This window comes from Pteropus medius, unplaced genomic scaffold (genome assembly GCF_902729225.1).
Source record: "Pteropus medius unplaced genomic scaffold, Ma_sr-lr_union100, whole genome shotgun sequence".
In the NCBI taxonomy this organism is placed as follows: Eukaryota; Metazoa; Chordata; class Mammalia; order Chiroptera; family Pteropodidae; genus Pteropus; species Pteropus medius.
Window position 1 is genome coordinate 528,486 of NW_024350327.1, and position 15,776 is coordinate 544,261.

At 41.4% G+C, this 15,776-nt stretch overlaps 1 protein-coding gene across 5 annotated transcripts in view; it reads left to right on the forward strand.

Annotated features, from left to right (window-relative positions):
• Positions 1–15,776, forward strand: part of GRIK4 (glutamate ionotropic receptor kainate type subunit 4) — a 450,925-nt gene that overhangs the window by 429,327 nt on the left and 5,822 nt on the right. For all 5 annotated transcript variants that reach the window (XM_039839626.1, XM_039839628.1, XM_039839627.1 and 2 more), the window contains one exon: positions 3,450–3,578. In XM_039839626.1, the coding sequence (XP_039695560.1) occupies positions 3,450–3,578 (129 nt within the window). The remainder of the gene's footprint in view (positions 1–3,449; positions 3,579–15,776) is intronic.

Below are 15,776 nucleotides of genomic sequence, written 5' to 3' on the forward strand. Positions count from 1 at the left end.
CCCCTCTGCTGCTTTCTGCCCTTTGGCCATTTCTCTGTCTATTAATAATATCTCTATTAGCAGTAGAAAGGAAGAGGAAAAGATGGTGAAACTCAAATGAATTAATTTTGCTATTAGCGTCCCTGGTGAAAGTTTTACTACAAAGTAGGGCTGACGTGATTGTATGAGATGGCTTTCAAATCATTTGTGGCTCTCACTGATGTACCTACTCTAAATCAGGGTACATAATTGAGAATGGGTGGTAAAGCTCTGGTATTTAGCTTGCTGACTGTGTGCCATCTGGTTTGTTGTAAGAAGGTAGAGATGTTTGGCTTCCAGAAAGGTGTCCAAGCTATACTTTCTAAAGGATATTTGTGCTTTGGGCCTTCCGCTGCTGACAGTACCTCTTCCAGAAGGTGAGGGGGAATACTTTTAGCTGCTTGTTGTGATTGTGGAGGGGATCCAAAAATGTTCCCCAAGTGATTTAGATATGTACTCTTCCCAACACACCACTGAGAGCCATGTTGTATAGGGCTGACTTCATACAAGGCTGTCCTCATAGAAGGCAGCAGAGGAAGAAGCAGGAAGTGAGGCCACCAGATCATGTGGGGAAATTGATATGTAGTATGTACATTTTTGCTGTTATCTTACACATCACTTCTTTTGATTTTTATCTAACTCAGAGCTCTATAAATTATAGGCTTCACTTAGACCTGTGAAGTGTGAAGAACATTAATTTGAAGTCAGGCAGAACTGGGAATGCATCCTGGTTACTGGCTGTGGGACCTTGTTTAGGATATTTAAGCTCTCTGAATCTGTTATCTCATTTGTAAAATTAGGTTTCTAATACCTACCCCATAGGATTATTGAGAAGGTTAAATTTAATAATCTTGTCAGGTAACTTGCCACAGTGTCTCTTACTTAGCCTGTTTTGGGGAACATTGGTGCCCTCTCCATCTTTCTCATAGTTACCTATGTCATATGAGAAAAGCAGATGACTTCTTAAAGACTGATCAGAAATCAAACCAATGAACATAGGTGTTAGTATGGTTCATCCTTGAACTCTGTAAACTCTAAACTGGAGGCCTCACTCAAGACAATCACAAACTTGCATACTCTTCACTTACCATTAAATTTTATTGATGCTCATTAATATTGCAGATTATAGGCCTCTTGGAGAGATGTATTGGCTAACATTTTATTTCAAGATGGTGGAGTGAACCACAAAATGATAATAATCTAGCAATAAACCAAATTTAACTCAAATATACTTCAAAAGTTTTCATGGAACAAACCAATAGAGAGTTGACATAAAGCAGATTGACTCTAGAAATTTTCTTTAATAACCAAAGAAACAAGGAGAGAAATGCATTTATTCTGTATATGACATAATTCTATTTTCACATGTGCTATCTTACTTGATCATCCCACTTTCAAGGTCCTTCCATTCGAGAAGATAGAACTAAGATTCAGAGCTTCTAAATTACTTGTTCTAGGTCACAGAACAAGTAGAGAAACAAACTGGGCTTGAGCCTAGGATGCCTGTCTCTAAATTTAGCACTTAGCTCACCAGACTATGTTGTCAGTGGGTCCTACCAGCTGGACAGAACAGGATAGGCAGGAAGTAAGCTGTGGACTAGTTCAGGTTCTCACATCAGGCTGGAAAGAGCATTTCACAGTCCACTGATATGATAGAATTTAGGTTCAACTGAGGTTATGTCCAGGAAATTCAAGCATGTGTGTCATTCTTAAGCTGTAGGTTAAGGGGATAACTACAGAACAAGCAATGTTGGTGGATTTAGGAAAATTAAGAGAAACAGAACAAAGAGTGTGATGGAAAATCAGTCAGGTGGTTTAGGAACTAAATAAACAAACGTGGAATATGCAGAATAATCCTTTCATGGGACTTCTGGTAGGCTATTGAGGTTGGCTTGAAAATGATTTGAAAACTACTTGAAATGCCTTATTGGGCTGGACAGTTGTCTCCAAAACTGGAATATTCTTTAGTCTACCACCTAACATCTTCTGTTAGTTCATATAGCCATTCACTGCAGATGTGTATTAAGTATCTCCTATTCATGAGGTACTGTTGATGTTTACCCAAATCGGTTACAAAGACATATTTGGTACTGCAGGCTTGGGGTTTGCATGCCCAGGCATAGTTGTACCTATAGTAAGGAAGACTCTATTTGTAGAGTCATGGCTGTCAGAATCCAAAAAGACCTGGGAGCTTATCTAGTTCCTTGCCTGTCAAAGTGCAGTCCATGGCCCAGCAGCAGGGCATCCCCTTGGAGCTTATTAGAAATGCAGACCCATTGAATCAGTCTACAGGTCAACAAAATCCCTAGGTAATTCCTATGCACATGGGAATTTGAGAGCACTAATCCACTTGTTCCAAGCTTCTGCTTGAATTTTTTTACCATAGCCTTTTTCCCCCTGGGATATCTGTCCACATCAAGCCTTCACAGAGCTTGGGCAAGAAAACTGGGCAGTTTAGTTGATTTCTAGCCTCTTGGAAGCTTTTTCTTAATGATCTCAGATCTGAGACTAGCTGGAGCATTGAGCTTTCCACAGTTTCAGTTAAGCCTGTTTTTGTGATTAAAACCAAATTCCAGAACCAAAGCTCCTTGACCAATGGATTCCATTAGAAAATTAAAAAAAAAAAAATTGTACTGAACAGAAGCTTTCTGTCTGAGGAGGGAGGGAGGAGCAGTGTGAGCTGGGTGATGACTGGGACCATGGGTCTAGGGGCCAAGGCAGGCAGCTATGAGGGCAGGATGCCTGGTGACTGGATTCTCCACATGGAAAGAGTGAGGAGCTCCCCATCACACTCTGCGCTTTTCTCCTCTCCTCTCCTCTCTCTCTTCTCTCTCTCTCTCTCTTCTCTCTCTCCTCCCTCCTCCTCTCTCTCTCCCCCTCTCATTGGTGGCTTCTCAGGGTAAACAACTATTTGGTATAATGTAGTGAGAGTTAAAAATGCCTGAGAAGTTAATTTAAATAAAGTAGAAAATAAACAACTGCCCAACTGAGGTTTTTGTCACATATTTCCCTTCTTGGCCTCCCGGATGGGAAGCTTTGCAACCAGCTTCTTGTATGTCAGTTAATGGATAGAAAGTGGTGGCACCCAGGTGGGAAGGCAGGGCGCCACCTGGAAAGCAGTCACTTCACCCATACTGGGGTCTTGGCCAGGGGATAAACATGCCGATCAGCATGAAGAGAAGGAAAGTAGAAATGCCTGAGGGCCCTGCATGAAGCCAGAATCCCTCTTCTCCACTAAGAGTCCTCAGACAGCATAGTAGAGAGCAGTGTTCCTACAGAGACCCCTACCCTGACCCCAGTTGCTACATCTAACACTCATCCCCTGAGGTGAAGGGGGCAGAGTAGTGAGGAGGTTTCCCTCGAAAGGAAGTAAAGTGATACATCAGAGGGCACTAACATCCTGTGTTCTGGGCTCTCCTGTGACCCCACAGGCTCAGTTTTCCGGGATGAATTTGATCTGGCCATTCTCCAGCTGCAGGAGAACAACCGCCTGGAAATTCTGAAGCGCAAATGGTGGGAAGGGGGGAAGTGCCCCAAGGAAGAAGATCACAGAGCCAAAGGTAAGGATGTTCAGGGCCTTCCCCTTCCTACCATAGAAGACCAAAGCAGCTTGTTTTTGGTATCCAAATTTCAGCTAGTGACTTCTAGGACACTGAGAACAAGACTTGGAAGGAACAAGACTTGGAAGGAACTTAAGGCTATGCTGGGACTTGCTGGGTGTCAGTCCTATCTCAGGGTCCTGGCGTATTGTAGATACCCAATGTTCACCTGGTTCACAAGTGCTAGAGATTGCCTCCACCATGTCTCCTGAATCCAGCCACCTCTTACCCCCAGCACCACCACTTACACCCTGGCTCATGCCTCGTTATCTCATGACTGTACAATTGAATAGCCTAGTTCCCTTTTTCCTATTCTTATCCCTCTACAGTGTATTCTCCACCAGTAGCCAGAGTGATTCTTTTTAAGATGCAAATAAGATTGCATCATTCCCCTGCACAAGCCTTCCAATGGTTTCCCATAACACTCAGAATTAAATTCAAGCTTTCTGGAACCTCAGACCCCTACCTATTCTGTTCCTTCCTCAACTTTGCCCTTTTCTTTCTGTTCCCCAAATCTCAGGCTGCTGACACCTCAGGGCCTCTTCCTGGCCTCCTTAAGGAAGCTCCCTCAAAGAGATCTTCCCTCCCCACCCCATGCATCGTTCCCCATTACCCGACTCCTGCTTTATTTTTCTTTCCAACCTCACCACTATCTGATATTATATTTTCCATTCATTTATTTGTTTATTCCCACCTCCTCTACCAAAATGTCAATTTTCACGAAGTCAGAGTTCGTCTTCTTCACAGGCTTGTCCTTAGGGCGTGGAACATGGATATTTTATTGAATGAATGAATAAATGAATGAATGAATGAATGAATATTAAATCAGGCTGACAAAAAAGCAGACACTGACAGGTGTTGTTGAATGTCCCTGAGCACCCAGGATTTTCTACAGAGGGAAAACATATCCTGGCTTGCCCAGGGTGGTCCTGTATTACATCTGTTACAGATCAGTTAATGCCTGTTAGCTCTTTTTAGAGCCCTCTTCATTCTCAAAATACTCTGTTTTGGACAATAAATCATATAGATCGCCCTAATACTCCACTGTTGCCTTGCTAAAATATGCAACAAATTTACTATGTTCTCCTCTAAGCGGGTAGCTGAGGAGTAAAATTAATAATACTATGTGCTTCCCTCCCTGCTCATGAATAATTCTCCATGATGAGACAGTGAATGAGTGACTTTGTGTTTCTAAGCATGGATTTCCATCCGGGAAGGAGAGGTCTCAGGAATATGGACCTATGTGGGCCGACCCTTTGTAATTTAGAGGAAATGCTGCCCTTCTCATCGCAGGAACCCAGTGAGGCCACACATTTCTTGGTTCTCCATTCCCCAAAGGTCAAGTGTGGAGGACGGTAACTCAGACCAAAAAAAGGATGGGGAAGGTACAGAGAAAAGTACCAGGAAACTTTTGTGGATTGAATAGAATGAAATTCTATTTTTGGATAGAAAAGACCCTAGATCCTTCTTTTGATGGATGAGGGAAGCAGGAGAAATGTCCTAAATAGGCAGGGAGGGTGGAGAGAGGGTGCTGCAGATAATAAGCACCTTGAGGAAAAGTGTGGAGACAGAAATTAATGCAGTGGGCAGGGCTGTGCACAGGGACTGCAGGTGGTGCACATGGAGCAGAAAAAGATTCCCATGAAAAGAGGTAGGCTGCCTGGAGAGTTTATACTAGGGAAGGTATAGGTAGCAAAATGCTCCTTCATAAGCCCCTCCCCATAAAAAGACACATGGATTGAAAACAATCTAAATCTGACCAGGCCTGGAATAGTCAAAATAAAATGATATTATTAATAAGTTAATATATGTTAATGTTGTTCTGTGATAATGAACTTGAGAGTGGTGGGAAAGGGTGCGATTTTACCAAGGAGATGAGGGAAACAGTATTGGCTGTTGATTTGGAGCACTCTAAAGCAGAAATGGAAAAGTGTACCTGGGACTAAAAGCAAAGGACCTTGAATCCTTCTTCTGACGAATGTCTTAGTATCAGTCTCCCAGGAAGCCCTTGGTTCCCTCTATCTCTCACTGTCTCACAGTAGGTCAGGTGCTGTCTTTGACTTTGGACAGGGCACTTAACATACTACATCACATTTCTTGGTATTCTCTGCCTGGATAATGGTACTTTAGACATGGACCCAGTCTCATTGCTTCTATGTCCCTAGCCTCCCCCCACCCCAGAGCCTTGCACATAATAGATACTCAGTAAATGTGGGATGTGTGATTAAAGCTACTGACTAATAGCTAGCAAAGCTACCAATTACTGCATTCTCCTGGTCCATGCTAAAGTGACTAATGAAACTGTGCTTGTAATTACTTTCCTGAGTAGCCTTTACCCCCACAGCTCTCCACACGATCCAGTTGTTCCTGATCCTGAATAGCCAACTGATGCAGATGACAGAGGCTGGAGCAAAGCAGGAGGTATCCTAGAGCAAGGACTCAGAGCCTCAGAGTGGTGTAGGAAACCCCACAGGTCTACTTTGGTTCCCACCAAGCTGCCAGCTCAAGCTAGCTTCAAGCCTCCCTCCTCTCCTCCTTTCCCCAGCTTTCTTTTCCTTTGTAAACCTGATCCTGTTTGATCTCTTGGAACTGGTTTACCCTGGAGAGTCACTACTGAGTTGATCTCATCTCTCCAGTTTCCCTTTCATCCCTGACTGCTAAACCCAGCAACAAGTCCTTCCCTTTTATGCACTTATATACTTATTTGTGTTTATTTATATATGCTGCTAATTCTGTAGAGAAACAGTTGGTGAATAGTAAAATTGGCAAACACACAGAGATGATGACATAGGATCTGAGTACCTTACAGTTTTCACTCAACGGACCTTGATCTAGATCATCTCTCTCCCATTTTAGATGTCATTTAAAATCCAATGGATTCCTTTTATCTTCCCTATCTGCTACTCTCCAAGAATGGAGTTCTTCAAACTTTTACCCCGTGTATACCTGTTTGTTCTGCTGAGAGCCACTAGTATGGTTCTCCTCCCTGAGGCAATTTTGAGAGAATTCAAGATCATGGGCACTGGGTCGAATGGACTCCACTCCATAGATACTCCATAGACAGATATATATATATATATATATATATATATATATATATATATATATATATATATATATAGAGAGAGAGAGAGAGAGAGAGAGAGAGAGAGAGAGAGAGAGAGAGAGAGAGAGAGAGAGTGAACACTCCATAGACATATATATACAAAAGGTCCTTGAGCCTTAGTCTCCTTCGGTGGAAAATAGAGGTAATAATAATAATGCCACCTTCCGGGGCTATTATGAATATTGAAGGTATTAAATCATGTTAAACACTCAGCACAGTGCCTGGCAGAAAGGAAACGAGTGCTAATTTTATTCTAAAATCTAGTCCTAAAGGAACAATAAGCCACAATGAGAGGTCTAAATAGTATCCACCAGCCACAAGTGTACCTATCCATCCTGTTCTCCTGAAGGCTAGATAGCTCTTCTAAAATCAACACTTAGGGCATTTATTTTTGTGTCTTTTGATATCTGTCTCTCATGAACTATGAGGAACTCAAGGACAGGGATTGTGTCTTATTTATTTTTGTATCCCAGTGACCAGCATATTAGCTGACATCAGTATTTAGTGAAAGGATAAATAATGAATAAATGAATGAGCAAGCTTCTCAAGGACCTTCAGCCTGGTACCATTTCCACCCTCATTCTATGTCTGATTTCCTCCCACACAGTAACGCTGACACCCCAGGTTTTGGCATAGAAAGTATTTACATAGTCCCCATTGCATCTAACAAACACTGTGAACATCAGGCACTGTGCTAGACTCTAAGATGATGAAAAGGAGTAAGACATGGCCCTGCCCTAAAGAGGTTTAGAACCTAGAGAGTGGCACAAATAGTCTTTATAATGGTTGCACTACGGGACTGCTTTAATAGAGCTATAAAGTGTTATGAAGCCCAGAGGAAGAAGTGATTAATTCTGAGCAAAAGTCAGGGAGGGCTTTACAGAGATGTTTGGCCTGGACCTTGAAGCATTTATCAAGAGTCAGTGTTTTAGGATGCTATGGAGCATAGTTGTTATACTCAGAAATTGGTTTGGGTAAGTAGAATGAGATCGGAGCTAAGAGGGCATTAAAAACTGAGTAAAGACATTTGGACTTCAAACCAATATGTCTCAGACTTTCTCATGGAAGGGATTAATAGCAGAGGAGACCAAGCATGCACTCTTAGTATCTAGCAACATAATCTAAAGCAGCCCACCATGCTTGTACTGTTTTGTCCTAAAAACATGTGAATTTTGCATCTCACAACATAATATAGGCATGTTTATTTAATGTAAAAATGTCTTTGCACCTAAATTGGAAGTAAAATCAGCATCCCAAGAAGATGCCCTATAAACATCCCAGAGTTTTGCATATGCTTTGGCACATTAACACCATACTGGACCAGGTTTGAGGGTATTGGCTACAGACTTCAAAGGTTCTGTCTGGGGTGAGATGTGGCATGATGAAAGCAGGTGTTGTGGGATAGAATTCTGAGCTCTTAGTGGCATTCATGGTCCCATGGGACAGTTGTTGCCTCAGGAAAAATAGAGAGTCAAATTGGCTTTCAGTCTAAAAGAAGTCGTATGAATAATATCCGAAACAATGTTCTTAGAAGTCAAGATGTTCGATTTGCTGGAAAAGTATTTTAGAATACAGAAGACTAATACTTTAAGGAAGGTTGGCATAAAGTTGACACTAGAAGACAGACAGTGAAAAAATAATAGAAAAGGCAGGCTACCTTGTCTGAAAACCAGTTACTAAAAGGATGCCCTGGCTGGGGCAGAGAGTTTCTGAGTCAGAAAGGACACGTGAAGGTGGTGAATCCCTGAAAAGAAGACTTGTGCCCTGCTCAGAAGTGGAGAGTATTGGATATGACTCTTAGATTAGTTGGGGATTCCAACAGATATAAGATTTTTGCTTGCTTCTGGAGCTTGTCAAGCTTCAGAAATATGAATCGTGTCCTGGTGGATTTAGGGCATGAGAGATGGTACCTGGGGATGAGGGTGGGGAGTGCCCAGTAATAGGTCTGCATTTTCCTGGGCTCCAGATAAGAATATTGGAAATCTAAGTGGAATCCAGCATTAAGACCAGATACCTAACCCCACCCCCATGCCATGACACATAATTTCCTTTCCAGCCTAGACTTGAAAAACATCCTGGGCTGAAGGGAAAGCAGAGAAACGTTGCGCTTAACTAAATTTAAAACTGAAATGACTGAGAATTCTCTATGTTTGGGGCAATCAAATAGGAATTTGGGGAAGAAATTAGGTACATTTATAGAAAAACTGTTATCATTTTTACAGAGTGGTTGGCTTTGGAAATTATTCCCCATTCCAGAGATTTAGGAAGACTAAACTGATAGCAGAGTTCAGGATGGATGGAAAGGGGAGACAGACAGAAAGTTCAGGCTCCCAGGGAAAATGGAAAGGAGTGAACAAAATCCAATTTGCATTTGGGGGCCAAATGTTCCCTGGCATGGAGAAGAGAACCAAGCAGATGAAAAGGGATAATAAACCGTGGAAGGGATAATAAACTCAGGTCCCAGTGCTTCAGAAGATGCTAGGGTTCTGTCAATCAGCCAATGTTAACTTGCCTCTCTGTGATCATCCTTTGGAACAAGAGGGTGAGTTGTATTAATAAGCAGTGATGTCCAAGAGGGGCTGTCTGGGAGATGTACAAATTACCGTGAGAGCCAGGTATTCTGCTCATATCCTAGCCATAACAGCTAGTGCTAGTTTAATAACAGCTAGTGCTAGTTTAATTTCTGCCATGGCCGAAGCCCAAAGAAACATTACTGAGATGGGCTGAAAGGCTTCCTGGCCAAGCGAAGGTCCATGTGACCTCCTTCAAGCCAAAGAGAAACACTCTCCTGGAATGAGAGGCACCATTGCTTGGTTTCTCGCTGGGAAATTAGCCATCAGACTTACAGAATATAACTCATTGCTCAAGAGAATCCCTCCTGTGACAGAAGAACAGGACCAACATGACCCAAAATATCTCTTCGTTTAAGTCTTCAAATAGTTGCCAAGAATGGAGCCACAGGAACATTTTTTTTCCTCATGTCTCAAATCGAACAGAGCAGTTGTTTTAATTTGCTTTTTAAAGCTGCTTTCATGTGATCTTTCTCTCTTTAATTTGAATCAGTTAGCTTTCACATATGCCTAAAGGAAGGAGAAAAATATGGAACAGGTAAAAAGGATAGAGGTGAAGGGAAACTATGAGAGGGGTCCTGTTTTGGGAAACCTGAAAGTAAGAGTGGCTATAAGCACTTGGTTTTAGTTAGAAAGTACAAGACAATGTGTGGTGCCTAACATAATTCTTTTCTATTTTGTTATCCTATTAAAATACAAGAAATTTCAAAGAAGCGAGTTTGCTATCCCACTTCTAATCCAATGTTACAGTTCAAGCATCATTTCCAAATTCCAGAGAAGAATCTTAACATTGGGATGATACCACCAATCTTGAGTCTTTTTGCCAGGTCTTACGTGGCTCCGGTGAGAACCACAGCATTACCCCTTTGCGTCTTCTTTTCCTATTTCTTTCCCTGCCTATAGCCCAGTGACCATCTATCTACCTTTATTCACAGCTTAAAAATGAAATGGCAGATCATATGGAAGACTGGAGAATTATGGAAGAAGCAAGCTTCATTCCAAGCTGTTTTATTTTTTTCTTTTTCTTTTCCAAAACACTTGTCTATTTATTTTCTCGCTCAACTCATGTATACATTATACATATACATACATATATTTATATGTATAATGTATATATATAGAGAGATAGATATATAGATATATATAGCTAACCATTCACAGATGCAAGCATTCCAATTCAAAAGGATTGGATTGCCAAAGGCTTTACAGAACAATTGCTAGACAAAAAAAATAGTCGGTGAATTCCAAGGAAATTAAATACCTTTATCTTGAAAAACCCCGAGCTCACAATCAAGCTTCAAAGAAATATAAATATATCACCAGGCTGTGAAAATCAGGGTCCCCTTTCCAGGGTAAAAAAAAGAGGCAGTTGGCATTGACTCACAAAATCCTTAGAGAGCAGGAAGTTTGCTTGTCTGGCACAGCAAGGAATGAAAGTGTGAGACTTCTTAGCAAGAGTAGGGGTGAGTGATGCAGGGTGCGGTGGCGGGGGAGGGGGTGGGAGAGGAATTCTGGGGACTTTTTCCTCTCTCTTTCTTCTTAGGAGGCCCAGCCTGATTATCCTGGTTCTCTGGATTCTCTGGGGAGAACCAAGGCTGGAAACCCAAATGTGGGAGTTTAGATAGTGTTCCAGATTGATGCTTGCAGAGGAAGCTACTCTTTAATCAAATCAGATTACTGCCAAGAGGCGGAGAAACTCCAGGAGAGTGCCAGAAAGCATGATCAGGAACAGAGGCAAATAGTGACCAGTGTGCCTGCATCAAAGGCCAACAATTAAAACAGTGGCCAGACTTTGTTTGGAAACTGAGACAAGATTAAGTCAATAAATCATGATTTAAACATTTTATGTAATGTTCTCAAAGAGAGAAAGGAGATTTATCAGTGGAACTAATAGCCCCATGCTTAGGTCCCTCTTCCCAGTTACTCTGGGAATGGGGGTGTCCCAGGAATGAATTCAGTCATCAGAGTGCCAAGTTGAATTCTGCAGTCATGCTTGAGGGACCCAAGCTTCTGGAAGAGGTGGTGTGGGGTACGGATCAGGGATCAGGCTCTGGCTTCAGTTTGAATCTGGCACTTCCCCTCACCAGCCATAGGACTCTGAGCAAGTTACCTGACTCTAAGACCTGAGTTTCTGTCAGTATGGGGGTAAGAGTAGAGCTGATTTCACAAGGCAACTAATAGGATTGAATTAAAATGTTTAGCATGATAACTTTGTTCATAGTAAACACTCATAAAAGGTGAGCTTGATTTTTATAAAGAGCATTAGCCAGGAAGTCAGATATATCTAGATTTCACATCTTAGGTGTGAAAAGTTGGGCAACTTACTTAAGTTCTCTGAATTTTCATTTCTTTAACTGTAAAATTCAGATGATAGTCCTTCTTTACAGAGTTTTAATGATAATTGAATGAGATAGGAAATGTTTTAAAAAATGAAGTGCTTGAGCTCATATTTTGATAAATTATAAAGTGCCTCTCCCATAACTTGTTTTGATAAATTGCAAAATTTATCAAATGCCTCTTCCATCCCTCTTTTATTTTGTGTTCCTTTCCTATTCCTCTCCATCACTGTCTCCAGAATCTGCTAGATCAACAGATGTCACAGTGAATGAAAGAAGAAATGGCAAGCTTACTATTTCATAGTTCTCAGCAGGACAAACATGATATGATGAGTTACTTTATATTTCCTAGGAAGACCATACAGGTCAGCTCACACATAGGCTTGTGAAGTTGCTATTTACAACAAATAAGTCTGTGGCGATGGGACTAAAACTGGAGGGCAACTGAGTCTGGGCTCAGCCAATAGACAAACACAGGAGTTGGGATATTTAGAATAAGCGTTTATTGTCAGAACACCAGTGATCTGAGAAGGCAGCAGGTTAACACCTTCCGAAACTGCCTTGCCTTCTCAGTCTAGCTTAGGGACTTCAGGAGAAAATCTGGGCATTATTCCAGGAGTTACATGATAGTTACAGGGCGGGGAGGCGTTCTGTTGTGCTTCATAGAGCCGTTCCTCTGGCAACATGGTCCTCTGGTGGTGTTAGCAACCCAGGAACAAAGATGGGAGTAGTCTGGAAAGAATGCTAGACCAGAAGGATTGTAAGTTTCTTTGTATGGCAGGGGATGGTCCAAGCTCTGGGTCAAGCCACTGTGGACAATCTATTGTTAAGCTATAGGGCAAAGAAAAGTGAAGCTGGGATGCTGAGAAGGCTACTACAGGGGTCCCAACCAAGCCCTCCTTCAGGACCACTTAACATAGTTACACGATGTAGGTGAATGTGACTTCGAAATAGAAAGTGCTTGAAAGTCAGATTGGTCAAAACATTCATGTTCTTGTCAAATGTTTCCAGTGGTGAACATTGCACAGTGTTTTGGCACCTAGCATAGTCTCAGTTTGTGGAAACTCCTTGATGAGATTGTGGCACCATCTTTCCTCTCTGTTCACCTGCCTCAGTGGCTCTTGTGGCCTCTGTCTCTGCCTTCCAGGCTACAGCTACCTCTTCCTTGTTCAAAAAGAACTTTCCTATATCTCAGTCAAAAATTTCCACAGTACTACCTGGCAATATGCAAGGATTTTAAGGCCTGAGACATATGTGCTCCTGAATCCAAGAGGTGATTATTCACCAGTCAGAACTGCAGGTAGTGGAGATGGGTAGGTGGAGCTTAAAATCTACTCAAAGGTACTACTTTCCAGGCTGCCATTCCCCTCTGCAGTTTTAGAAACAAAGTTATTCATTTTCATTTGTTAACTATCATTTGTGGGCAACCTGTGTATGACACCAAAGTATTTAACTAACCATGAGTTTGCAGGGAGAGTTCAATTCTGTTTCAATTAATACAGTTTTGTGTCTGGAGCATAGCTGAAGCTCAGAGACTCAAGTGTCGGGAGAAAATCCCAGTTTGAGAGCCATCTGTTTAGATGATTTCTGAATAAGGGAAGGGAAAGTGTGATTAGATGGCTCCCCTCTTATAGGTGCTGAAGCATATGTGAGTGCAGTGAGGGCCTGTGGTCGGGCTGGAGGGAGTCCACATCGAAGGCTGCTCTGTTGTGTGCTGTGGAAGGCATTTGACTTCTAGGAGAATGACTGATGACAGTGTTAAACAGAAATGCTGCACTCTCTTTACACTTGCTTCCCATTCCTCATGCCATCTGTTTCTCAGCTCTGACTCTGCCAGCAATCTATTCGTGCTTCTACTATCCAGTAAGTTCCTAAAAGCATGAGGGGTATAAAAGACTTGCTCCTAAAATGAGGACACTACTCAGCCAAGAATCAGCATGCCGGAGCCAACACCCATGCTTAACAAGCTGGGAAAGAAAGACTATAGGGTGTTTCAGTGACTCATGGTTTCCAGCAGCATCCTGTTGAAACTTTAAAACTTCAAGTCCTCCAGGAAGCTTTCCCTAATCTAATCAAAATTATACCAGCACAGATCACCTGTCTGCTTATAACCCTCTCCCGTGTCCTCACACCTGCCACATTGTGTGTTGTCCAGTCAATGTTATTCCTACTTTGGCCAGCTACTCAAGTACAGTCTGAGCCATCTGCCTCCGTAGCCAGCACTCAACAAGGGCTGTCACACTTTACTATTATTTCAAACAAAATTTAATTAGAAATGACTACATATCACAGTATGGATCCAAAGCTTATGATAATTCATGCTTCTACATCTGGTATGTCTTTATCCTTTCTTTCTGCTCATTCTTTTAACAAACATTTATTGGGCTCTTATTATAGTCCAGGCACCGTGATTGTGGAGTTACAGAGTTGAACAAAATATGGATTTTCCTCGTGGAATTCACAGTCTGGAGGGGAGATCCAGATATATAAAATTAAATTAATGTATTATTTTATGCAGTTATTAGAGTACTACATGATGCATTATCAGTGAAACACAAAAGCAATATAATAGAGTTAGGTAACATCAGAGAAAATGGCCTGGAGAAAGTGACTCCTGAGCTCAATCTTAAAGGAGAGATTGAGGTTAGCCAGGTGTATGTCTGGGGATTGAGGATAGTTCCAGGCAGAGGTGCTAATAGGAGTAAAGGTACAGAAAGTAGGAGCAACAATGATGTATGCTGGGATCTGTAAACAGTTCTGTGTTACCAAGGATGTGTTACAGTTAGATTTTGCATTTCAGACATATCACCCAGGCAACTATGTGGAGAGTAGAGTTGAGGAGGACACAGCTACAAGAAGGGAAGTCATTTTGGAGGATACTGCAAGAGACAATGGGGGCCTGAACTAGGGAAGTGGTAGGAGAGATAGAAATAAGGGTAAGAAATTGAAAAGTATTTTCAAGATAAAATCAACAAGATTTGGTAATAACCCAGTACATGGAGGAGAGGCAAGAGATCAAATGCAGGAAAATGAAGAAAGAATGTGCCTCACAGGTGATTGAGAAGATTGGAAGAGAGCAGAGAGCATTGATTTTATAAAAGCCAAGAAGGGGATGTGGTTGACAATGACAAGTGCTACAAGAGGTCATTTAAGCTCAGGACTGGAAATTTTCCAATAGTTTAGAAATAAAATGTTCTGTGATGAATATGGTGAGGGAAGCTTTAGTGGTACAAGACAAAATTGTATGAGATGAGGAGTGAATAGGAAAAACAAAAGTGAATTCAGAACATAAACATTTACTCTTTCAGATACCATAGACAAAATTACCTAGGGCCGAAAAGATTTTCCAGCATCCAAAATTATGTTTGATGTCTGAAGAAAATTATTAGTTTCAAAATTCAAAAAGAAAACTACAAAATTGAATTAAGACATGTTTAATTAAATATCTCCAAAAATGTGACATTGTTTCAACTTCCTTAATTTTTAAATTTAATATTCATAAAAACTTCATTACATTTAGAAACAATTTTTTGGTTAGATTTTTCTCATTTTGCACAATGATTGCTGAGAAATTACACCATTTATAAATTAACCATTTCTTGCCTTTCAATTACATCAGCAGCAAAAAATGTAAAAATGCATTTAACAGAAGATGTGGGTGCATTTCTTCAATTTGCTTTTATGTAAGGTGATAAGCATTTTAAGGGCTTTAAAATGTCTTAAAATAGTTGCGATATAGATAACGTTCAAAAAGCTTGAGAAGGAAAGAGAAAGGATGTTCACTAAACAGAGTTAGAGGGAGAAGAACTTTTTCCTTTAAGAAGTGTGTGTATGTGTATGTATGTGCTGAGGAAGAGAATCAGTGGGGAGGAAAAGATTGAGGAGAGTCAAGGTGGTGAGTGAGATAGGCAAAGAAAGACATGAAGAGGGGGCAGAACACCTCCTCTGCAGAAACACGAGAGAAGGTTGAGGCCCTTCAAAGGGATCCTAGTCTTTTTTTTTCTGTATCAGGCAGAACTATGCCAAAGTGGTAGGAGAGGCATATAGTACCTCAACAGTCATTTGGGAACTGTTTACCTGAGTAGGAGGGCATCCTTGGTCACTTACCATTCACTGGGGATATCCATTCGGCCTTTCTCCACAGGAG